The sequence below is a fragment of the Serinus canaria genome, chromosome Z (genome assembly GCF_022539315.1).
Source record: "Serinus canaria isolate serCan28SL12 chromosome Z, serCan2020, whole genome shotgun sequence".
Classification (NCBI taxonomy): Eukaryota; Metazoa; Chordata; class Aves; order Passeriformes; family Fringillidae; genus Serinus; species Serinus canaria.
In genome coordinates this window covers 45187226-45213634 of record NC_066343.1, presented here as the reverse complement: position 1 = coordinate 45213634, position 26409 = coordinate 45187226, and the positions used below count along the sequence as shown (strand labels likewise).

The 26409-nt window shown below is 37.7% G+C and overlaps 1 protein-coding gene across 15 annotated transcripts in view; it reads right to left on the bottom strand.

Moving 5' to 3' along the window:
* Positions 1–26409, bottom strand: part of MPDZ (multiple PDZ domain crumbs cell polarity complex component) — a 95133-nt gene that overhangs the window by 11157 nt on the left and 57567 nt on the right. For 11 of the 15 annotated variants that reach the window (XM_050986624.1, XM_030236687.2, XM_050986625.1 and 8 more), the window contains 16 exons: positions 23561–23665; positions 22679–22771; positions 22006–22183; positions 19809–19919; positions 12490–12652; positions 11701–11897; positions 6937–7028; positions 6583–6673; positions 6158–6238; positions 5519–5611; positions 5354–5428; positions 3817–3994; positions 2890–3035; positions 2491–2574; positions 2192–2385; positions 1789–1936 (listed from right to left, as the gene is read on the bottom strand). In XM_050986624.1, the coding sequence (XP_050842581.1) occupies positions 1789–1936; positions 2192–2385; positions 2491–2574; positions 2890–3035; positions 3817–3994; positions 5354–5428; positions 5519–5611; positions 6158–6238; positions 6583–6673; positions 6937–7028; positions 11701–11897; positions 12490–12652; positions 19809–19919; positions 22006–22183; positions 22679–22771; positions 23561–23665 (2029 nt within the window). Of the gene's footprint in view, positions 1–1788; positions 1937–2191; positions 2386–2485; positions 2575–2889; positions 3036–3816; positions 3995–5353; positions 5429–5518; positions 5612–6157; positions 6239–6582; positions 6674–6936; positions 7029–11700; positions 11898–12489; positions 12653–19808; positions 19920–22005; positions 22184–22678; positions 22772–23560; positions 23666–26409 lie in introns of those variants that run through there. The other 4 variants (XM_030236689.2, XM_050986628.1, XM_050986631.1 and 1 more) reach the window with 2 other exon arrangements.

Below are 26409 nucleotides of genomic sequence, written 5' to 3'. Positions count from 1 at the left end.
TTCAAAAGAAACACTGCAAGAACAGACAGAATTCTCACTGATGACACATTCTGTTTGTCTCATTCTACTTAAAACACACAGGAATTTTCCAAAGATTATAAAATATTTTTCCAGCAAAATACATTTTAGGCAGTTCAAGACAATTCACTCTAGTTCCTACTCTCACAAATGAAAACTGAATGAATATCTGAATAGGAAATAGTGACTGCCTACATGTGTGTGACCATGGTTTATTCCACTTATACTACGAGAACAAAACAATTATTAACAATAATATGCCTAAGGTATTTTAAAAGCCCATTCCTCAGGGCTATGACAATTAACTACAAGTACTACTGAGCAATGATGAAGTACCTAAAATTTGAATATATGAATGGTAAGTTGAATCAATGAAATACTCCAAAATGTCAAAATGAAAGATATTTCCTACATGAAAAGGCATTTTTATTCAGCGGAGAGGTACAGCATACAGAGAAAAAATGCAGTGGTTTTAAATAAAAAACTATCATGTAAGAAAGGAAAAGTACTATAACCAAATAAGAGTATACTAGCAAGTTCAGTGTCACAACATAGATCCTGTTCTGGCATTCTAACTAATGGGCACAGATTGAAAATACAGAAGGCCTCCTATCTCCCTTTCTGACCACTGCTCTCCCCTAGGACCTGCTCTCCCCTGCTCCCCAGTAAATCTAAAAGGACCTGTTCAAGATCTGGAAAAATATACCTTTGAATGTGAGTGTTAAGAAGAATGACCATGTGCCTATGTATCCAAGAGACAGCTATAATTAGCATCTGTTAATTTTTTTCCAGTGAAACAGTTCTCCACTGAAAATGCTGACTCAGTGGAATCCTTACCATGCAGCATGTCTCAAAATTCTGGACTGAAAAACAGACAAGGTGGTTAACCAGCTGGATTTCCTGGCCGACTACAGGAAATACTGTATATCTGACTTCATTCTGATTTGCAAATAGGGGAAGGACATCAGAAAAAAAATTATCAAGATTAGGTTGCCTCCAAGAGCTGCAGGTAGTTACTTCAGCAAACTCTGAGAAAGCAGTTTCTTAAACCAAATGCTTGAAAAACGCATTGTAGAATTTAATGGATGTAAGGTGGCACAAGACATACATAACAACAACAAAAAAATTAATGTCTCCAAGTAGATCAGGTTACTCAGAGCCCCATCCAACCTGGCCTTGTACACTTCCAGGAATGGGGCATCCACACCTCTGGGCATCCTACTCCAGTGCCCCACCATCCTCATTTCATCCTCATCCTCACTTCTTTCATTAATGAATTTCTGTCTAACAACTAATTAAAATTACTCTTTGGGTTTAAAGCCATATCTTCTTGTCCTGTCATGACAGGCCCCTGTAAACAAACTATGAAATTAGTCATTTTTAGCACAACTACTCTGCTGAATTCTCCATCATTTGAAGTCAGTTCTGCGTATCTTTCTGAAACTGCAAAACAGTTGAACAGCTATCAGTGTGTTTGACAGAATACAGTTTTAAGTTTTCAGTTATTCTAGGTAATGGTATTCTATAAAGGTCGTCTATAAGCCCTATATTCATAAATATACAACTTTCTGCACCACCACTACTCCCAGTTTTATCAGGCAAAGTACCAAAATCTGAATGCTCTAGAGTTCAGGAAGCTAAAATCTGGATCCCCAGATCATCTCACTGACATCTCAGTAACAGTCTGATCTCAGTTTGAATAAAGTTAAAGCTTTCAAAAAACCTGGATCTCAGTTTTTCATTCTTATCCATCTTCTCTTTTCCCAATACCTTTAGCAAAGCTGCAACAGCCTCCTGATTAGCATTTCGGACATCTTCTCCATTCACTGTCAATATCTGGTCTCCTTGCATCAATCTCCCGTCTGTATCTGCTATTCCTCCTTTGACGATGTCTGACACAAACACACCTGTGTCATTTCTGCAAATACACACATGAATTTCACATTGAAGTATTGTTTGACGGTCATGTTTATAGCATGGTATTTGAAACACAAATAAACATTGTCTCATTTTTCTGTTGAGTAACACTGGCTTAGTTCCTCCAGGGAAGACTGGTTAGCTTAAGCACAAAAATAAGATGTATGGCCTTCAAGCCCACAGGATCTGAGCACCAGACCACAAAGAAACACGATAAGCAAGTTCCAGTCACTGAATCTCCAGGTACATTACATACCTTTTCCCAACAATACTCAGCCCAAGGCCTTTACCAGGCTTCTTCTGGAGCTCTATATTCAGCACATCATACATGTCTTCCTCCTTGTACTGCGCTTCATCTCTGTACACAGTCAGACGAACTTTTTGGGGTGTCTGACGGAGAACATTAATGGCCTCATCATGTGTGGCATTCCTGAGGTCAATTCCATTCACCTGCAATAAAAGTGTACAATGGCAAATTGTGCAGACCTTCCAGCAGACAAATACAGAAGGTTTAGCCAACAACAAAAACAAAAACAGCCAAAGAAATCACCATGCCTCTAGTATCTGATCACCAGCCCACAGTCGTCCATCTTTAGATGCTGCTCCTTCTTCATATACCTCATGGATAATGATTGCTCCCTAACAACAAAAACAACATCAAAATTGTATGTTGAAAGAATAGGCACCATTTTGAAGCAAAAGTAACTGAAAATTGCTACTATAATTCATCAGTGAAAAGTCAGATAGAATGAAAGTCAGATGCATAATGAAAAAATAACCAAAATATTTAGGAAGCTCATTTTTCCTTTTAATTTTAGAAAGGGCTTTTTTCTTATTTTTGTTTCTTTTGTGTGTTTCTATAAATGCTTTAGAAACAAATGACAAAAAATCTATCAGACTTTATTTTCATTACTGTTATTTCACATGAGTGACACATATATTTTTCCAACTAACCAGCAAAGTGTCTGCTCCTCCAACAATGCTCAGACCAAGACCAGTGCGCCCTTTGGAGATATCAATGGTTGTTTCACATCCAGGAATGATGGGACATGTAGCTGGGTCGGAGGTTAACATGGCTGGAGTTGAAGACCTGCTTGTGTCTAAAACAACAATGAAACCTCCTGGTTACAGTAATAGAGTTCAGTATCAGGAAAGTGACTTTAAAACAGCATTTTTTTAGAGTTTACTGACAGCTGTACAGAGTACTGAAAAGCTGATCCACAGAGAATGATACTCCCAATTCTCCCTCCTCCACAGAGAAGTACTATCCTATAGTTTTATTTGCCATGCCTCCTGTGGTTTTTATGCCATCAGGTACCTGGATTATAGTCTGGACAGCCAAAGCAGATACTCTAAACAATATACTCTATTTAAGATAGAACTTAATTTAAACATCTATATGATGTGTGCATTACTTGAGTTATTATTAACTTAAAAGTATCTTGCTTAACCAATGACTATCATCCAACAGAAACATCGTGACTCTCCATTCTGAAGGAGAAGAGCCAAATGTGGCTAGCCATAAATGGCAAGACATTCTCAACCATGCTCTTTTTCCACAAAAATGGACATGACTTTTCTCCCTGACCTAAAGGAATGCCTTTTACTTAGTTCTAGACAACCATGACAGAGGCACCTGCTGCATGTCTGAGATGGAGGAGAAAATCCTTTTATCTTCCTGCCTCTACAACAGGAAGCTAAGAGGTAAGTCTTCAGTATGGGGGCACAATACTTTATTTATACATATATGAATATGTCATCTGGAAATACTAGAAAACGCAGAAGACAGCTCAGTGCACACAAAAAGGGAAAACTTACAGGCTGGGTCTTTGCTTTCATGTTACAACCCCAGTGAATACAGACACACAAGGAAAACATTACTTTTGACTGCTTCTGGTTCTGGTGAGCTGGAAGTGGGGAGAGCTGCTGGTGGTTGCATATTCCTCTTCTCTGCTGGGACAGCGCTGGAAAGGGCTGGCACTGTAGTTAGGTTATCTGTCTCTGCTGGGTTGATTGTAAGCCTCACAACAGATTTTGCTGTCTTCAGGAGACTAATAAACTGAATGATAAAGAGAAAAGCCTATGGAAACTGTAACTGGACTGTTCAGTTGCAAATTAAAAATAAAGCAGAATAACAGCTCTGCAAACTGGAGCTACGTGTCACAATCTTGCAGGTTGTCTCATAAGGAACCAACACAGATATTGATGTTTTTTCTAAGAAACCTTTTTCCATGAAACTTTGCCAAACTATAGTAGATGAGAATATGGCAGTCTTTCAATGGCTTCTCTAGACAAAATACTATACTGTATAGCAATTATTAGAGAAACAGAAGTATTGCCTTTCAATGCTGGGTGGAGCCCAATTCTGATCTAACAGAAGTCAATGCCAAAATATCTAGTGAACTAAAGAAATGTGCAACTGTCATTCTGGAAAAAAAACCTGAAAATACTGCCTGAACTATGGAAGGGAGAGACAGACGCCAAGGTGTAATGCAAAATCTAGTTCAAAGTGATACTGAAAAACCTCCAAAATCAATTGCCGTCTTACAGAAAGACACCCAATCCTCTTGAGACTTTACATTTCAGTAGAGATATTTTCAGAAATTATTTACTCAATATCTGTTCTTATAAAGCTTATCTACCCCTACCTCCTTACAGGCAATTTCACTATCTCTTACTTATTAACTGCCTCAGAGATAGCAGCACATCAAAAAGTATGACTGATGCTCTCCTAATTGCCCTTTAACAAACAGAAAGTAATCTACTCATGCCTAAAGAATCACTTTTCTTGGTAGCAAGATAGGTGCTAGAAAAACAGCCTTCTTGATTTAGTACAGAACCCAAACTGAGCTTGCAGAGCTACAAGCTAGAAATAAATCTTGTTATTTATAAAATGGAGATATTTTTCTCCAAAGGTTTGAAATACTATGCCTGGAATATAATGAGACTGTTACTACAGACGGTTTCCATGGACAAGCACAGTTTATTACTTGATTTACCACTGATACAACTCACTCATGCAAATTTACACCTATTTAGTTTTACTGGTTCTAACACCCTTAAAGTAGACTAGCTATGCAGAGTCATTATTGAGCAATAGTTCACGGCTTTTATCGCACTACTAAGTGTCTCTCAGTCATCAGATCTGAACCACAGGGAAAATAAAATCACATTCAAAGCAGAGACAGGAGGATTCACGTAGTGCATTAATGTAAAACAACAGTTGAGCTATAAATTTATTAGGCTTTAGCTTATTTTGCAGTAGTTTCCTTATCCAGACAGTGCCTGCAGATCTTTGGTTTTATTAGTCAGGTTTGACAATTAAGTATAGTCATGAGAACCTCACTAGTTTAAGACACAATCACCTTTTACATTAAGCAGTGTGCTTTCTGCCACATTCCTGACACTTCAGAAATACCTTTTCTACAGGATATCCCACAACAATTTCATCATCCACTGCCAGAATCACATCTCCAACTTTGATACGACCATCCTGGAAAAACATACAACAAAAATATGAACTATGGATGCTACTCCAAAAAACATTCTTCATTCGCTAATCAGATTTCAAACGTTCTCACACCTTTGCAGCCGCACCATGATCTGTTAAGCTTTTAATAACTACTCCATTAGTTGTGTCTTCTTCACTAATGGCAATTCCAAAGCCTCCTTGATCCTGGAGAAAAATGCAAATGGTTAAGTACTGTGACATCAAAATGTTAGAATACAATCACTAAAGACTGGTGAAGCCTGCTGACATACCAAGTCTGAGGTTTCACAATGCAGCAATAATTTTGTTTTAAACTATTTCTGGAACAGATTCAGCCAAACAGACAGTATACTGTCTACCAAGATAAATCTGAAATACTTTTAAATTCAAACCCATTCCTTTGAAAATTATAAGGTAAACTGTGATTCTTTTTACTTTGAACAGCTAGGGCATTGATTTAACCTGAGGAACCATCAGTAGAGAGGGTTAAAAGAAGTTGGGCAAATAGAACAAGAGAATACTTCTTCCAGAAACACAAAGCAATTAGCAAATCAAAAACAGATTTTCTGTGAGGAATACTTTGTGGTCCATTCCTAAACAGGAAGAGGAGATCTCTAGAAACCTCTTTTCCAGCTTCTAGTAAATAAGAGACTATTTGCTGTAAGAGGGACAGCACTACAAAAGTGAATAGCTATTGGATAAAAATATGACTGATGTAAATTCAGTACACACCTTAGGAAGTTCCACATACTGAATGTTTTTACATGAACTCAAGTCAGAAAATGCACTCAGGTTTGCAACACTGATGTCAATCTAAGAAAAAAAAAAAAAGTGACTGTAAGTGACTATATCCAACATTTTGCACCAAAACAAGGGTTGTACAAATATTTAAAGTGAGTCTGCTCATTTTCTAGTTTAACTTAAACTTCTAAAACTCTAATTGAAGGGAAAATTAGACTTACTTCATCGTACAGAAGAATATAAAATGAAACAAAATTGATGACAGCTGTACTAAATTTAGCAACTTTACTAAAATATCACTTGCTTTTCTCTGAGTTTCCTTTTCTTTTACTGTATTTACTAAGCAGACATGATCCTCCTCTATCCAGAAAAATGATAGTATTTGGTCAAATAATAAAAATAAATATTTACTTTACCTCTTGATGTTGAAGTGTCCCTGAAGTACATTGAGAAGCCTCTACTGACTTTGCAGGGCAAACAGCCATCTGATTTACTGCATCCTTATTTCTGCAATATATTTAATTAAACAAGTAGTAAGAAGGCAATAGTACCACCCAATATTTCTTAGGACAAGTTAAAGTCTGGTTCTTAATTTCTGGCACTCACAATAGAAATATCAAAACAGAAAATTACAAGACATATTTAATAAGTAGTAAGATTGTCTTCAAAAGCAAATCTGTGTTACCAAAATTAAAAATAAAAAGCACAGTGTGAAACTTGAGCACATTAAAACCTAAACCTTTTCCGCCAAACCTTTAATCATAACTTACCTGATAAATATTACTTTAACTTTAGATGGTGCGCATTTGATTATTGAAGAAGCGTTCTGATGAGTCCTTCCAAAAAGGATTTGGCCATTTATCTAGATAAGAAAAGGTAGAAATCATTAATAAAAATATTTTAATTCCTTACACAAACTAATTTTTAAGCCTTAAAAAATTCCATATCCCTGACTAAACAGCAACTGTATAAAAATAAGAGTTATGTTATGTCCTGCTTTCACTTCCTTCTTTCAGTAAAAATACTCACCATAGTTTGACTTCAGACTAACACTGTCACAGTGCTAAAAATGTCATTCTCTGAGTTACATTGGGTTGATTCGGCACATAATCTATTTTCACTTGCCACTGAACACTTCATGACTTATAGGGTGATTAAGCAGGGCAATGGGAAATTCTAACCATAGAAAATAAATTAATTGCTTATGTCCTGCAAGGAGATTGCTATTCTTTATTAAAGCTCATGCACTTTGAATCCCTGAGCCGGGCACTTTATACACAGAAGTCTTAACACTGGTACATTTAGCAGAGGTTTAAACTAGATTTGGTGAGGGAGAGGGAAGGGAATATAGTAAGGAGGCTTCTTCTTAAAAGGTGAAGAGGTTCATAATCCAGCTTAAGTGCCTCTACACCAATACAGGCAGCATGACTAACAAGCAACAGGAACTGAAACCAGTTCCTCGATTACACCAGAATCATGAAATTGAAAGTCTATAATCTAGCTAGACTCATAGAAACCTGGTGGGATGAATCACACAACTGGAACATTTCAATCAAGGGCTACAACCTTCTCAAAAGAAAGAAGGAGGAGCTCAAGAGCCAGTGGGTAACAATTAAGGACAGCATCCATGAGGGACACCTGGCGGCTGGGGTCTACCACAGGTTGCCTGATATCTGCGAACCTGTTGACTTCTTCCTTGAGACACAGAAATCACCATGCTAGCATGCTTTCATCCTGATGGGGGATTTCAACCACCTGCATGTCTGTTAGGAAAGTGGTACAGCTGACTGCAAGCAATCCAGAAGACTTCTGGAGTGCCATGAGGACAAGTTCCTGGTCCCAGTATTGGACAAACCAAACAGAGAGGAAGTGTTACTGGACCTGGTGCTCACCAGTGCAGATAAGCTTGTTAGAAAGACTGAGATTGGAGGCAGCCTCGCTGTAGTGACCATGCCCTGGTTAAATCACTGATCTCAAGGATCACGGACTTGGAAAAAAGGCAAAGTCTGAACTGACCTTTAGAATAATGGACTTCCAGCTGTTGAAAGAATTAGTGGATGAGATTCCCTCAGAAACTGTCCTTAGGAACAGAGGACCTTACCAGGACTGGTAGCTTTTTGAGGATGGTCCATCCCCACGGGTAAGAAAGCAAGTTAGGCAAGCTGTAAACCAACATGGCTAAACAAGGATCTGCTCCTCAAACTGAGGAATAAGAAAGAAATGCACAGCCAGTGGAACTAGGGACAGATGATCTGGGAAGACTACACAGATATGGTTTGGATGGGTGTAGAGATGGGTTTAGGAATACTAAGGCACAGAAGAAAGAGGCTTTGGCAAGGGATGCAAAGAGATATCAGAAGGGGTTCTATAAGTATAAGGGGTCAGAAAAAGAAGACCAAGGAGAGTGTACCTCCCTGAGAATCAAGAATGGACAGCTGGAGACAATGGATATGGAAAAAGGTGAGGAACTCCTTAACTCACTCAGTCTTCAGTGACAGTCTGGCTTCTCGCATCTCTCAAGTTACTGAACCTCTACGTGCAGGCTGGGAGAAGCAAAGTCTCTCCCACTGTAAGCAAAAAGCAAGTTTGAGACAACCTGATGAAACTGAATAGGCACAAGTCAATGGGGTTTGATGATCTGCAATCTAGGTTACTGAGGGAAGTGGCTGATGTAGTTGCCAAGGCACTCTCCATCCTACTTAAGAAGTCACAGAGGTTTAGGTAAAGTCCCCAGTGACTAGAAAAAAGAAAACATCACTCATTTCTTGAAAGTGGAGAAATGAACCTCCAGGAAACCACAGACAACTGAGCCCCATCTCTGTACTTAGGAACACCATGAAGCAGATCCTCATGGAAGCAATGTTAAGGCACATAGAAGGCAAGGAGATGAGGCTGTAAGGCTTTTGACAAAGTTCCACACAACATCCCTATCTTCAAATTAGAGAGAGAGATTTGAAGGGTGGACTATTTGGTGGATGAGAAAGCGGCTGGATGGAGGCAGCCATAGAGTTGGGATCAATGGCTGTGTGTCCAGGTGGAGGCTTGTGACAAGTCAGGGCTCTGTCCTGGGACTGGGTCTCTTTAATATCTTTATCAATGAAACAGAAGACAACAAGTACATCCTCAGCAGATTTGCAGATGACATGAAGATGAGTGGTGCAGCTGATTCAACATAAAGATGGGGTGCCATCTGGAAAAATCTAGACACACTTGTCAAATGGACCTGAGGGAATCTCATGAGGTGCAACAAGTCCAATTACAAGGTCCTGCACCTGGGTTGGGACTTTCCAAGATAAGAGTACGGACTGGGAACATTGAGAGCAACCCTGTCAAGAAGGACTTTGGAATTCTTGTGAATGAAAATCTGGACATGAGCTAATACTCCAGGCTTACAGCCCAGAAGGCCAATGACATCCTGGGCTGCATCCAAAGAGTTGTGACTAGAAGGTCAAGGAAGCTCTACTCTGCCCATGTGAGACCCTACCTCAAGTTATGGAGTTCTTAGCACAAGAAAGATGTGGATCTGTCTCAGCAGCTCCACAGGAGGGCCAGGAATTTGATCACAGGGCTGGAGCACCTCCCCTGTGAAGGCAGGCTGAGAGAGTTGCGGTTGTATAGCCTGGAGCAAACTCTGGGGATACATTACTGCAGCCTTTCAGAACTAAAAAGGGGCTTACAAAAAAGAGGAAGAGTAACATTTTATGCGGGATGATAGGGTTATGACAAAGGGCAATGGTTTTAAACTGAAAGAAGTAAGTTCTAGATTAGAGAATAGTAAGGTACTGGAACAGGTTGCCCAGGGAAGTGTTCAAGGACAGACTGAATGGGACCAGAGTAACTTGATCCCTGGTTGGCAACACATGCCATTGAGGAAGACTTGCAAGTAGACGACCTTTAAGGCCGCTTCCAACACAAGCCATTCTAGGCTCCACACTTACTATCTGAAGATGTGACCTGGCAATCTTTTTTCCATTTTTTTTCCTTGAAAAAATGAAAAAAAAATTTCAGTGCTGAAGTTAACTGAAGAAAAGAGAAATGACTGCAAAAGGACAGTCTGGACATACACAAAGGGAAAGCAATAAAATGCACATAGGTAGCACTAACTGAAGCAGAGACACAGCAAAGCAACAAATGCAAAATACTGTACTGAGGGCTGAGCATAACACCAATCACCGCCTATGCAGGGTGTGTGCACCAGGCATGGTCACAGGGATCCCGAGCCCTATCATTTACAATGGAGTTCACAACCCAAATGCAGCATTCCCTCCAGTGCATGCCACAGCCTTATGAAAAATACATGGTCAGGCTGCCAAGTGCGGGGCATGGGATGTGACCCTCAATAGCTGGTGGACAGCTACTTGGGAATATGGAGAGCAAGCTCAGATGTCTCCTCTCAGAAGAGGTTGAGGGAATTTCTTAGCATTAGTCTGCAAGTTTATAGTGTGGACAGTAACCAAGAAATCACGAGACAATAGCTTCAGACAGACATGTGTCAACATGTTTTCATAATATTCCACCTCTTCCACATCAGGATTTTAAAAACAGATGGTTCAAGTGAACTGTCTCACAATACTGGAGTCTGCAAAGTTCACTCCATAAGACTTGGTCCACAGTGACAAAAATCCCTTAAATTTTTTCCTAGTCTGCAAATTTCAGCCTTTATCATTTACTTTCTCAGTGTCTCCCTCAAGCTTTGTTTGGATTCACCATTCCTGCTCTGTACCACTTCCCCAGTAAATCCTCAAACACTTCCACATACAGCTTTGAAGTTACACAAAGCAATTCTGTGAGGGTAATGTTACCTACTGCTATCAGAAAAATAGGAAAGGCTACAGTAGAGAATACATCTCCAAGTATCATCAACTGGGCTGTGGAATTTAGAAACATAAATTATGCTCACACATGTACTTGAAATGTTAGTTGCATGTTTAGTGGTTCGGTCACTCCATTCTGCTAGAAAACAGCACTCAAACATATCATGAGTTAGAAGTCCATAGTAAAGATAGATCTGTTCCTGTTTCCCCAGTTTAACTTCCACATTCTGTGCTACACAGTATAAAAATATTCTGCTTTTTATCACACTTCTTGTAAACAGGCAAGTAATTAGAAAGTCTAGAGTACTCCACAGATGGATGGATTGGAGGACTTCAATATTTTTCATGGCCTGCAATTCACTGCCCTTCCATACATCTCAGTAACTCAGAAACAGCTGTTGTCCCACATTTCTATTGAGCACACCTTCACTCATAATTGCATAATCTTCTGAGTTGGAAGGGAGCCTCAAGGATCATTGAGTCCAACTCTTAAGTAAATGGTGCATACAGGGATCTAACCCATAACTTGGTGTAATTATAACTAGGAAAAAATCCACTACACCTACTTGGCATAGATCAGAAGGAAAATCTTATAGCATAGTGATATGAACTTGGATAAACTTGGAATTTCAAAGTCTACTGGAAAACACACGTATTCAGCAAGAATCTGGTATTTGAAGTCAGTACATTTGGGCTTCAGTATAAATTGCAAAAACTCACCTCTAGCAACTCATCTGCAACCTGTAACCTGCCATCTTTTCCAGCTGCTCCATTTGGATCAATTCCCACTATGAAGACACTCATCCTGGATCGGTCTTTGTTACCAGCAAGACTAAGTCCCAGACCTGTCTTTCCTTTTTCCAGCTCAATCATGTGTAGCTCCCCTGGTAGATTTCCATAGCGCTTCATGATCTTTTCTAAATGTAAAAGTGTGGGTAGCAGAAGTTGGATTTACATTAGAAAGTTTCACAAGTCACCTAGAGAGTCAAGATCAGTGCTCAGTGTACAGTACCTGACAGAAGCAGCCCAAAATGGATGATTAAATTTTCAGTGTAAACTACAACTTCTTCTAAACTAAGCCTTAGATGATTTATAATAATATCTCTAGTTTATTGTTTTCTTTATATCTTAAAAAAATATTAAAAATTTTCTTTAAAAAAATTCATACACAAAAGAAGTAATCTCTCCAGTGACACCTTCAGGTAACAGATACTATCATACTGATCACTGCCAACAGTTACATGGAGTATACTGAAATTCTTCAAGCAGTCCTACATTGAACTGGAACCATGGAGAAAAAAAAAGATTGCAGTGCAATAAAGACAAAGAAATGAGTTTTGTATTTTACTATGTGCACATGACCAAGCACAACTAAAATAGCAACCTTAGCACCCAAACTATGATGCATATGAAAAAGAAGCAGGTCAAACTGGATGCCCCCACACCTGTGTCTTTTACAGTGCAATTTTAATATTAAGCATTTCAAATATTATCACAGGAAAAACTTACTCCAGCTGTAACCGAACTCATCCTCCTTCTCCACATCTTCTGGGACTCTGATAGAAGATAACTGTGCAACATCAGAGCTCATTCCTGAAAATGCTGAGGGAGGGGGCAGAGGCAAGTTACAAAGCGAAGTCTTTTCTGGCTCTGTATCAGACTGACCAAATGCCTGTGGAGAATAAGAAAAATGAAGCAGCTAAGAAGATGCAGGCTCTCTGTAAGTAAACAAAAATGTCAAAATGGCAATGACTACAGCTTCAGTTTCAATATCAAGCAGCTGAAATTCTAAATTAATACCAGCGCACAGAAAGGCAGAGAGATCAAAGACAGAAACAAACACCAGGCAAGGTAAGAAAAAACATCACTCCAAAATGTATCTGGAAGCAAACAACTCACAGTAAAAGCCCAATTCAGTAAAGTTTTATGTGCCATTTTATTTTTCAGAAAAAGCCTCTAACAAAGACTCCAGTGCTTTTGTTCTTTTGTTTTAATGCCAGATTTGTAAAAGATTTATAACCAATTTTAAGAGTCATCACATATAATTTCCTCCCATCATATGCTTAGGAAGCCAAACACGAGGAAAGAGAAACTAGAAAAAAAAAAAAGGGATCTTTCAAAAATACCTACAGAAAAAAAAAAACAACTGGCATATTAACTGAAATCACAGTTAAACACCCAAATTAAACAGATGATAACTGAAGAAATCCATTGTGACTAGACCTTTTCGGTCTCATTTACTAGCTTCCTACAAGCTGCACAGAGAAGATCAAGTAAACGAGGATACAGGTTAAATCACAAGAGACAGATACATGATGTGTTCTATTCATATTCACACGAAGTTAAGAGGTATAAACACACAACTACTGCAATATAATGGTTAAATGCCCAAATCCACAGCCTTGAAAGCTTCCATTCAAGACTGTTTCCTTGAGGAATATGGACTCTGATAAGAAATTTCACTATGTGAAATTTGTATAATTTGCCTTTCTTAAAGTAAACACGTAAGCAAGAAACCTCTCTCTGAATATCATCATTCTCTAGCTGATGTATGCCCAAGAGACCTTGATACTTGGCAGATTGGCTACTGAAGTAAACAAGAATTTTGAATGAAAACCAAGTTTTTACACCACTCAAGTTTTCAGGTGCGTTGCCCTCGCTTCTTAACCCTATTCTCATCATTTCAGTTCTCACTAGCTTCATTAGCAAGTTTGAACACAGTATCTGCCTTTAGGTGCCAAAATGACTTAGGTAATAATCTTTTCATCAGAGGCAACAGTGAAATGAATAACAACATACACCTTGGAAAACTTTATCAGCTTTCAAATTGAAGGTGTTGAGAAACCTGGGAAGTTACCAGTTTAGTAATTTTTAAATTTAAGAAAGGTCCTATGTCTAAACAAAAATTACTTCCCTTCACTCTGTGACTCCAAAGATAAAGATAATGCAAATGCCCTATTTCAGTTCTCTCATTCTGCTTCTGCTTGAAGATTTTTCTTTCATTTAGGAACTTCTTCGAGGAACTTAACTGAGAAGTCAGTAAATCTCAAAAGTGTGGGAAGTGATAGCAAAGCAAAAAATTTATCTAAGACAATGTCATCCTCCTAAGATGATCTGAACTGAAGCAACAAAATTCTAGAGCAGACATTGTCACCTACCAGAATCAGAGAAGAGCAGAAACACTACCTAGTAACATTAAAAGCTATTTTCCACAATCAAAAATTCATGTGTACACAAAAAGAAAAGTTGGTAATACCTCCACATTGAGGAGGGGGAAAAGAGAGAGAAGTTCTAGAAAAAACTCTTTTTTCAGAGTTCTTCTTAGAGTTTTACTAAAGCTAAATAATATCCCAGGAAAATGAGGAAATATGGCGCTGTGGTGGGTTGACCCTGTCTGGAGGCCAGATGCCCACCAAAGCTGCTCTATCACTTTCTTCTTCAGCTGGACAAAGGAGTAAAAATATGACAGAAGTCACCCCGCATAGCCTCTCCAAGTATCACTTTCTTGCAACACAAATCCAGTACAAATGTGAGATCAAACCAGATCAGCAAACTTTAGTTTTTATGTTTTAAAACAAAAATTAACATTTACTTTAGAGGTACTGTTTGTAAGTGACAGTGTCCAAGAACAGCAAAACTTGAAGAAAACATGACCAAAAAAAGGAACAACATATTGGTGCAAAGGATCTCTGGAAGATTTGCAAGGTGTGGATGCAGGGCTACATCCTGACAGATTAGCACTTTTTAACTGCTGCTACCATAATATGACTGTCAAAAAAAAATCATCTTTTTGTACCATTGTGAATGTGTAACAACATAACATAATCTGAACATTTTTGAGGTATGAGGAAATGCTGAAATGGAAGTAAAAGCAAGAGTTCTTTGTAGGAGGGTAAAAATTGTGCTACAATGCCATTTTGGGGGAGTGGAACATGTCCTGCCTGCAGAACTCAGCCTGATATATTTGAACAGCCAGAAGCAGAAGCCAGTCCCCACAGTTTACACACACATAAGACTTTTGCTCCCTGAATCGGGCAACATACATAAACCTAAAAGGCTTTAACTCATGAAATACTTTCAGTGTGCCACACCACAGTATTTCATTTAAAATGCAAAGCATCCAACAAGTGCTGAACCCATTTAGCTACTAGGGTCACTCTGATCACAGCCAAGCAAACACGGAAAATCACAGCAAGTCCGGAACTTGAAAAAATGAAGACATAGGCGGAAAAAGAAGCAGTACTCCAGAAGTTATCACAGTCCATGTACAAATGTACAGCACACATACAGTAGGACCAACTGACAGGAATTAAGACAAACCTTGAATGGTGTGGGAGCAAAAGGGTTAGTTGGGGAACAACGGAAGGTAACCCTAATGGGATTCGATACCTCCTACAGTAACAGAAAACAGCATTCCACATGTTATAGCATCTTTGGCAAAACACAGTAATATTAACCAATAACTCATTTTCAAATACAGATTCATTTTGCTAACTGGAACAACTTTATTAACTTGATTTATAAATGGAAAAGGTATTTAAGGGGTTACTAAGACTCCTGATTTATCAAAGTTTCTCTCTACACATGAATCTGAGATCAGAAAAGGAGAGAGATGACAAAAGGCCATTCTTATACCAATGCTAAGAAAGAAATTATGCATAAACTACAGGATCATCAGGTTTTCTCTAAAAATGCAGGCAATGCTTCTCAGAAATACTTTTAAAAGTACAGAAAACATAAGTCATCATTTATGTTACACGTCTACTCCCTTTCCATTGAGAAATGTAACAAACACAAAAAGAGATTTCAAAACACACATGCAATTACACACCACATACCATAAGTGTTGCACATTCAATATTTTTGACAACATGGGAAAATAGACAAAGGGCACAATCACTTGCAAGATGTAAAACCAGCTAGAAATGATTTTATTAAATCAAAAATGCATGCATATTAGGATTAAAGTATTTTTATTAGAGGTTAACGCTGTTCCCATTGTGAATAACATGCAGTAAGTATGCACTAGCCACAAAAAAAAAAAAATCTAACTTTTTTTTTTATTTCCAAAGACTTCAGCATCCTAACCATGGTGCATGAAAAGAATTTTCAAGAAGCAGAGGGAAAATATTTTCATGAGTCATCATTAAAAAAAGCTGCAAGTCTGGTTTTTTAAAATGCAAAAATAAAAGGGAAATATCAAAGCTGGAATGTCATAACCACAAAAATCCAAAAAGAAGTACATAGCAGCAAAAGACTGTACACTGATGGGAGATTTACACTTAGGTATTTTAAAATATATGTCAGGGACTGACCTTATAGTTGAAAACCTATTCCTTCGGTAGCTCTGAATAGATCAGCTTTAGTGTTATGATTAATGGAGCTGGCATTTTTTAACTTCTCCATAACCTTTCTATGTATATGCATGTCTGTGTCTTTAAATTCACTACATAGAGTTCTCAAGCTCATTAGCACAGCACATAACTCAAACTAGTATAAAAGAATTTAAATGCAGAGAGACAGCAATGGGAAAGAAGCACACATAGGGATGTTTGGTGAGTGAAAAGATAGGGTGACATGATCCAACCTTAGCAGTGCTGAACTGAGAAGAATCAGCAAATGGGTTAGTGCTGCTGAAGACAGCTGGCCTACTGAAAACACTGTTCTGCAGAAAAGGCAGGGAAGAGTTCTAAAAGGAAAGCATAATAGAAACTAAGCAAAAAAAACGTTAAAGGGTTTTAAATGAACCCCTTTTAATCATGAACCAAAACATACTCATTTAGTTGTCTGAGCTAACAGAACAAGGTGCAAGTTCTGCACTTGAAACAGATTCGTGAAATTTGGCAAAACTGTATTTGCCCTGTGTTTCTGGTGCTCTGTCGGCAGAGAGGAAAAGCACCTGTTCTAGACCATGAAGTACATTCAAGTGTAGAATTACTCTGCATTTATGTGCTGTGATATTTGAAAAATTTTTCCAAACATATGGGACACTCTTAACACATTAATTAATTGTGGATTTCTAGGTTAGGATGTACACAAATATCTATAATAATGCAGCAGGTTTAGTCTTATTTTGAAAACCACAGATCCTCATAATTTGATTTAACTTCTGTGGTAATACACTCACTGTTTATTTTGTAAAAGTGAGGGCTTAGAAATATTAGGCATCTCTAAGCAGATTTCATATCTAATAATAAATTTCACAGAACACTTTGTATATGCACATATGTACGTGTAACTACCTGAATTTATAGTTTCTTGAAACGAAATACTCTGGTCTTCCCCCAAAGCAAGGTACTTTCTCATTATTATTTAACAGAAAAAGAGTTTACACATTTAGACCTGATAAAAGGATATAATTTTTCCATTTATATTTCTTATGCATTTTTTGTACTGTGTTCTATTTCGAGATCAGAATCTGCTTAATAAGGAGGAAACAGCTCTGATTTCAAATAGTATGTTGGAAATATACTGTGTATACTTAGAAGTAATTTCTACACTTGGTTGTATCCATCCAGCAATTACCTGTAAGTCTTAGGGCTGTAAATTTAACACGACTGGAAAGCAGTATGGACAGGAATGTGAAAACCTTCCAGGATCATTTATATCACGAGTAATTTATCAAAACTTACAACACTGCTTAAGAACTTTCTTAAAGTATTTTTGTTAAATGCTCCTGAAAATAGTAAACACATCCCTGAACATTTATTTTCAAATACCATGTTGCAAAAGAGTAATTCCATTTGGTAAGACAACAAATGTCTTTGCTCTACTCTATCTTCAGCAGTGACTAATGCCGTGAATGACCAAGGTTTCTTCACTGTCAAGTCATTCAAAGTCAACAGCCGTTTCTCTGAGGTACAAGATTTTCTGTATATATGATTCCCATTTAATTTTGAATATCATAAAGAAAGGTTTGTGAAAAGTAAATTGTTACTGTAATCAACCTATTACACTTCAAAAATTACATGTTATCTGCATAGAATTTTAAAATATATCTGGTTGAAACTTTAGGCAATTAAAATAAGCATCACTAACACTTCATATATCAACAGTACAATCCTAGTAAAATAGGAAACAAATGTTCAGCTACATTCAATCAAAATCTTGCCTTTTTTATTTTGTCATGATGGCACAGCTCCTAAAATACTAGCCCTAATATTAATGCATGCAACAGCATTGTATTAATATGGACTGACTATTTTGATAAAATAAGGAGCATTTGAATTTGCCTGAACAGTTCAGTTTAGCATAGTTTTTGCGCAGTCTAGGACAAGAGGAGTAAATGCTAAATAAAGGGAGTTCTCTCTTTAACTATTTTTTAAAATTCAAAACAAAGCCTAAAGTAACAGGGTTTTTTCTTTCTGTAATTTCATTTTTTCAACTAACTTCCATTCAGAATTTTATCCATGGGTCCAAGATGCTAAGTTATCAGAAACTAGCTGGCATTTCATACAGCATAATCCTGTAACACTACTATGGGATCATAACCACAGTGATAAATTGTTTCTTACTCAGAAATACACAGGGGGTATAGGTATGAAACAGACTCAATGGGTAGCTCCTTATTATCAAAACTATCACTGTCTTTTCACAGGCCATCTGCATTATTCCGGCTGTTCTAAAGCACACACAGGCTCTCTCTTAACTACTAAACCTTGCATGAAACAAAACAGAAGAAATGGACTCATTAGCTACATGTCACTTAAAACCAACTGCCTGGTTAAATACATAGTGATACCATAATAATTATAGCTCATGTGTGTAGGCAACTAGCTACGTGGGTGGCTAGACATGAATAAAAGCAGGAAGTTCTTATTATATAGTAAGATCTTATTATTAAGTACAAATGCAAGCTTCAAAAGAATGAAAATAATAAATATAATGCCATTTATGATGATCACAACACAATGTTTGGGTACACGAAGAGCATTTGCAATGTTTCTGCTTACAGAGAAACAAGAGTTTGTTAATACAGTCAAGAAATAACCAACAAGCTTAAGTTGAAAATGGAGAAAAAAGAACTACAATCAAAAATAGCAAAGGAGAATTCTCTAAATAAAAGTAGTGATATAGTAATGGTGTAATTTCCATCCCAGATGTGCCTAAACTTTCAGCACCAGCAATTCTCTTCACATCACAGCAAATACAAAAGCGTTACTTTAGTAGTTTGAGTGTCAATACTCAACATTCAACAGTTTTTTCATGCAACTTTACCTTAGATGACTGACGATAAAATGGGTTAGTAGTTTTCTGCCCACAGGGAGCAGAAGCTGAAGAAGGGCTATAAAGAGACTCTGGCTGGGGAACAAGAGTTATGAGACAACTAGTAAATAAACATGCAGCTTACACAGACTCTACAAAGAGGAAGTTTAGTTTCTAGTGATGCAAGCAACTTATATTAAAGCACTGTAGCTTTTGTCTGCAATGTCCATGCAGCTTAGTGACGGAAAACTTCCGTGTACTTCTAGGTTCTTTCATTAAAGTCCACAGAATTTTTTAACAGGTGCTGTATTTCTGCATGCGCTCCTCAGACATGCTGTCAATCTCTAACAGATGGTTTTAGTTAGACTCCTACTCTGCCCCCCAACAAATTATCTTTCTTGAGGCTTTTCAAAATAGTTTGAGGACGGCGTGCTGGAGGGTATTTCCAAATCCAAATCGATTTCATTCTAAATGGAAATAATACTTAAATCAAATCTTTGTTCCTAAAATAGTTGAGATGGCACTTTCAGGATTAAATATCCCATTCCCAAATACCACCGTCTTGAATATTTGCTTCATCTATTACTATGTGTTACATCTCTTTTCATATTCTTTATGCTTACCCTTGGTCTGCTTATAATGCTCTGTACCATAAAGACTACAGGATTGCCTGCCTTCCGTATGGCTTCCACAGCTTGTTCATGGCTGGCATCTCTGAGGTCAATTCCATCCACCTGTAATTGGAAGGCCTCATCTTAACATTGCAAGAAGCTACAAGAGTCATGAGTCAGTTCTGAGTTTTGGTTACGAAACTTTGGCTAAAACCTAAGCCCAACCCTCTGTTTTTAGTGGACCTTTATACAGAATTGGCCTGAGGTCCCTCAAACACAGGTTTGGTATTTCCAAGAGCGCTAACAGAACATCAAAAAAATATTCTCTTATTCCTCCATTTTAAAAATGTTTCCCAACATTTTTAGTTCAGACTCCATAAGTTCTCCCACATGCAATGTAACAGAAGAGATATGATAATCTGAAGAGAGTAGGACTGTTTACCAAATACTGCTTCCTGCAACCCCACCTTAAGAAAAAACTATTACTCAGGACTTTACGAGATTTTAAAACTGAAACTTGTTAGGTTTTCTTTTGTTTTATCTTCTTCCTTTTTTTTTTTCCCCTGAAGCAAGGTAAGATTAGTTTTAGCTACTAGACACTTTCTTCAGAAGTTAAATTTTTAGGTCAGAGCTGAAAAGCTTTCTATCTTCTGGAAGAATGTACGTACACAGGATGGCTAAGGATAAATTTGTGCCTTTTTTTTTTTAATGTCTGTATATGTATGGGTGTGTAAGACAATTTGTCCTGTTATCCAGGTAAGAACAATGTTAAGGTGAGGTTAGCATCAGCAAAGTACTGTCACAATGACCACAATAAAAGCTAGAAGCTAACACAGAAGGGTTATTTGTTAGTCGCAATTCTAGCACACAAACTTATATGATGAGGATTACCCCTACAACTTTTTAATTGTCTAACTCTACCTTAAACTTAATCATTCAATGCAAATAAGAGAGCACAAAAACAATCTGAGAGAAATTCTAAACCTATGAGGATCTGACAAGAACAATAATACTCTCCAACTTCCCATGTCTGAAAAACTGTATGCACTGCAGAGATCGAAGTTTACATATGCCACAATTTGAGAAACTGAAACTATTCGTTCAGAAACAGTCACATTAACACAACATTTTGTTTTCACTCGCCCATTCTAGTTTCTGAAAGCATCACTGTCAGAGACAATTGCACTCACAAAAATCCAGTTATTCAGGTGAAATGACTGTTTTTACCTTTGTGGCCTTCAAGCAAAATTCCACCTCCCAACTTCTTATACACTGCAAATCGTTCCATCCTGTTATAAAAAGTGCTATCTATACTTAGGTATTATTTCAAGCTACTCAATATTGATACTGTAGCAAACAGCAAACTGCAGTTTCATTACCACCATGTAAGTCAAGCCCAGTCTGAGGCAGGATCACCAACTCCATCACTCTGCTTTTTGGGCTCCTTACTGATGGATAGTCAGGTAAGGACATCCAGAAGGGTTAAAAGGAGGAAGTTTCTATTAGCCTGACACTGTAGAAAGGGCAGTATCTGACACTGATAGTCATGTCAGAAAAGATCTATTCCTTTCAGTATGTTCATTCATATCTTTAAGTGATAAAGCAGAAGTGACTGCATGAGCACAGGACTAGCTAAGTAGAAGAGAAATGAAGATAAATCCCACCCTGCAATACCACTGGCTACATTATACTGAGGCATGGGCAAAATGTTCTTCATGTCTCAATTATCAAACACAGATTTCTTCATGTCAGGAGAAAAAAAAAAAAGTGCCTCCCTTAACTCCTGCGCAAGATGCATAAGAACTATTTGAATCAATTAAGATTTCAGATGGAAATAATCTTGACATCCATTTGCACAGTTTGCCCTAGCTGTTACAATTGCTACCCAGTGAAAAGGTGCAAAAGGCGAAAAATCTTTTCGTTTTACCAAACTTAAGCTTTTTCCTACACATTCTGGTTTTCAAATACGCAAGGCAAACTGCTGGCTTTGTAGGCTCCTGCTCACACAGTCAGTCATATGTTTCAGGTTGAATATTCAACTTAACAGGCAGCTGCTGTCTGCACACAAACATCAGCAGATGGTACTACAGTCTGTGTGGCTGAAGCGGTATCAGCTGTGGTAATTGCACAGATGTCAGCCCACCACACATGCATCTCAGTGACTGCTGAGATACTGGGGAAATTGCAGCACAAGGCTTTCAGATGGTACCTCTACAATCCGATCTCCAGTTTTCAGTGTTCCATTTTTGCCAGCTGGGCTGTCTTCCAGGATGTGTTTGATAAAAATCCCTCTCATCACTTCTCCATTGCTCAGGCGGCTTCCCATCCCTCGTCCTCCAACAATGCTGATGCCCAATGACTTGCTAGGCTCTCTCCAGAGTTCGACCCTTTTGTGATAAAAAAAGGACCAAACTAAATTAAAATCTGTTGTGATTATGGCAAAGATGCACACTGAAGACACCTGAATTTACACAATTCTTTTGAAAAATTATTTTGAAAAATTATTTGAAAATAACTTCTCTTTGCAAAGTTTTGTCTTTCAGTAGAAGTTATCTACTGCATTGATCAGAAATTTTGTAATTGAGTCCAGTATTGGTCAACTTGTTTTGAGTTCTAATAGAAAATTTGAATCTTTCTCTTTTTTGACTTGATCCCTGCGAGTCACCTTGGAATAAGAAGAGATAAATTGCTATAACAATCAAGACAATGCTAGACTGTAGAGATTCAGCCCAATGGCAGTCAAAGTCAATCGTTAATTACTCAGCAATGCACAACATACATAAGTGCAGCAATTCTGTTGTTTTTCACTCTTCACAAAATATGTTTGAGAATTTTTGAATTTCAGATGCCACTTTATGATGTGGAACTAGATCTGCACTTACTTTCTGGGCTGGTTCCAGTTACTGAAAGCTGCATTTTGAAGTTCACTTTCTTCTCCCTCCCCCTCTTCACGTTCTGGAAGCTCTGGAAGTTCCCTGATGATAAACACAAACATGCAAATAATTTCTAAAGAATCCACATAATCACTAGATTTTCTGAAAAATTTCATATATTGAGTAACCCTGACAGTTTCATAATTTGTACACCAGATTCAGGTAAGGAACTTCTTTTTCTGATGTCTTTTAGAATCCATATAGTGTTCATGGATTCCCTGTCCACTTTTTATCTGCAATGAAGTTTCTATCCACAACACAGAACAACAAAGTGTAATTTGGAAATACAACCAAATTAAAGCTAAAGGTAATTTATTGTTTTCCAAATAGAAGAAATTACAACAGCAACACTCAACTAAACTTACTGCTTTTGGAGATGAAATGCAAAAATCCAATTATTAATCACTTTGAATTTTTGGACAGTAATGGCAATGAATTTTTGAAACTGAAGGAAAAGAACGACACAATTTATTTTTTCCAGTTATGTTCTGGAAAGACCATCAATACCACAGTCTTATGCTGGAAGCACTTAAGTATTTGTGGCAATCCATAAATCCAATTGCATGCTATTTAAGAGAAATTTAGGATGAGAAAGAATTCAATCTCCTTTTTAGACAGATCAAACAGACTTGTAAAAAAGCTTAAAAATTTGCTAGTCAGAGCAAAAACAGTGTTTTTAACAGTTTTTTACTGTTGTTGATGCCAGTCTGAAGAAAATCATCCACCTTTCATCTCTTCTAAAATAAAATTTACCTTCCCAAAATGCAAGGTGTATGGAAAGAGTTACCTTTGAGAGCTATTTGGGAGAAGGCTGTAAGCCTTTTGACTCACCTGACAATATGTGAAGGAAAAAGTTCAAGTGGCACTGTTCCCTCTGTCTGTTGTCTCAGACTGGCCCTGTACTCGTCTACATTTTCTGCTGGCACATATGTAATACTGCAATAAAATGGGACATGATTAAACTAGCATGGGGAATTCAGTCCTCCCTTTAGTGAGTGTGAGGTATGGGTGTGAGGCAGCCACTCAAGACTACTTTGTTGACTTCAAAACAACAGTGCTGGTGTGCTGGGAATAAGCACTCACATAAATCCTTTGCGACTTTGCAACAACTACACATCTATAGTCAAATTAGGTAGCTGAACAGCACAGAATTTTTTGTAATTAAAGTAAATGGTGCTTGAACAGTGACAGGAATGTAACAAGAGACAATCCAGATTCATTTTAAACAGAGATTCCTCATGCAAAGACAAACATTGAAGGATCTGTGAGGTTGAAGGCTCTATTATCACTCTTAATGACTGCTGAAAATGTTTCTGAAAGTTGGCCTGGGGGAGGTTTTGTGCTTTTATGGGTGGTTTTGTATCTATTTTAGATCTCTATGCTTTAAGTGAAGAATATTTCATAGGTTTGGGCATAAAAATGTGTTACAGCACACGACCTATGCCACAGGGACCAATCCCCTGCTCAACTTCTTCCCTCAGGTCTTCATGCACTTCCAACCAGTTTAGGACAGCCAGACAGTTGTGTTTAATCAGAAGAATGATATGCAGACTCCACTTGATGTTTGAATGCCAGAAAGAGTTCAATAGACTGGGGAGGGTGAAACACAGAGAGGGAAAAAAGATTAAGCCCTAAATAATATTTCTTGAAAAGCTTCCATCTGGGAGGAAAAGGATACCACAGTATCCTCCATGATATAAGCAGGACTACTTAGATAGCCCTCCTTTAATGATGCTTTGTGTTCTTAAAAATCTACAGCTTAGTTATGAGACTCAAGTATACCAAGAAGTAAGGTTGACAGAAAAAGGGCAGGAAAAAAGTCTGTCTTGCCATACACCACATTGTTCAAAGAAAAAAATAACACATTTCCCCATAGAAGAGACAGGGCTCAATCAAAAATAAAAGGCCTTGGCCACTTCGCAAGGATATGTAAACTGCTGGGAAGAGACTCTTTCAAGTCTGAGGCTTTCACATGGAGCCATCTCCTGTCCATCATTCCTGACTGATGCCCTCTTTGTCACATCCTGATAGCCATTGATTCCCCCTTCTCAGTAGTTTTTTTCTGAATATATCAAGCATCAGAACAAACAAAAATAAAGTTTTATATGACTACTGCTATCAGTCCAAAACACACTACCAAAAATTATTGTAAGGGCCACCTTAATTTGTCCATCTGTGTATGTGTCCAAGCATGTTCCCTACTTCCTCTCACACCATATCTAGAAAAGAGAAAAAAAGTGTCTAGGGTGCTGAACAGAAGGAACTTCCTAGTTCTTTTAATGGAAATTCCTAAAACCATATTATCTAAATTCATATAAATCTCCCTGGTGTGCCTTCGCCTTTTTTCAAATGTCTTAGTTCACTTGACACAAAATATTTTCATTTTGGAGTGCTGAGAAGTTAACATACACTTGGAAAAAAACTCCCAGCACTATGTCACTAACCCTTATCTGCCTTTCCTGAGGGCATTCTAGCACTGTGAAATGCCAAAGACATGCAGCAGCTATTCTGTGAAGACCCAGCAGTAAAACAGGAAGAAGTAAAAGACAAAAGAATTTTGGAGAATAATGACTACTATCTCTCAGCCATCTTCAACTCCAAGCTGTTGAGTTACAGAGAAGTACAAGCATTATGCTTACAAAACTCTCATGGGTCAAATGTTGATGAAGCAGCTTCACCCAACAGGCCCAAAAGAATACCTTGCCTTTACAAAAACTGTAAGACCTGTAGGTTATATTTCAATGTAAGAAAAAGTAACATTCATTCAGTTATATTTATCAGTTATAAAAGTAAGTAGGAAATAATGTAGTTTTCCCTTGACAGAAAGATACAGTAAAGAAACCAGAACTTCTGGCCAGAAAGCCTGGACAATCTTCTTTCTGCTAAACTGAAGGTGGAAGCTGTAGTATGGAAAGGAGAATGGCACAGTCCTACAAAGGAAATAGGTAATCCCAGATTCAGCCTGATTATATACAGCAGAGTGTGATCTCTGATAGTACAGTGTCCAATATTTATCAACTCTTGTCTAGTCCTTTTCTGCAAGGAGAACAAGGCAAATATTTATGCAGAGTGCCAAGGTCCAATGACAGCAGTAGTCCTTACATTATGCATGAGCACTTGAGATCAGCTGATATGGTTTGCCTCCCTCTGGGATACCCTATTGCACTTTGTTATATGGTCGAACAATTGACACTGTGCTGAATTATTAAATGACTCAAAGGATTCTCTCAAAGAGTTTTAAATGCTATTTAGGAACGTCTCCAAAAAACTGTCTTAGCTTTTCTTTCTGTGTACAGCACTAGAATTATAAAGAAAAGAGGTTTGTTTTATCATTTTTTAAAAAATGCATCAAAAACTGAACAACTGAATTACCTAGTTGATGTCCACAGATGGAATAAAAATTAGATAATCTAACTGGCACCTAGCACATTTTAATTCTTTGGAAAAAAGACATTGATTGTATTCTAGTGCTTAACTACAGTTCTAATAGCCTAGTATAAAGCACTCAAACTAACATTGAGTATGTTTTTAACTGTTCATTCTTATCTCCATGTTCATTCTTACTTAGGTTTCTGTAATGCTTCAGTTGTTTTACAGAAACCAGAACACTTGCATTTTGCAAAAAAACCCAAAAAAAACCAAAAGACACAAAAGAAAAACAAATCACATGGATCAAATAC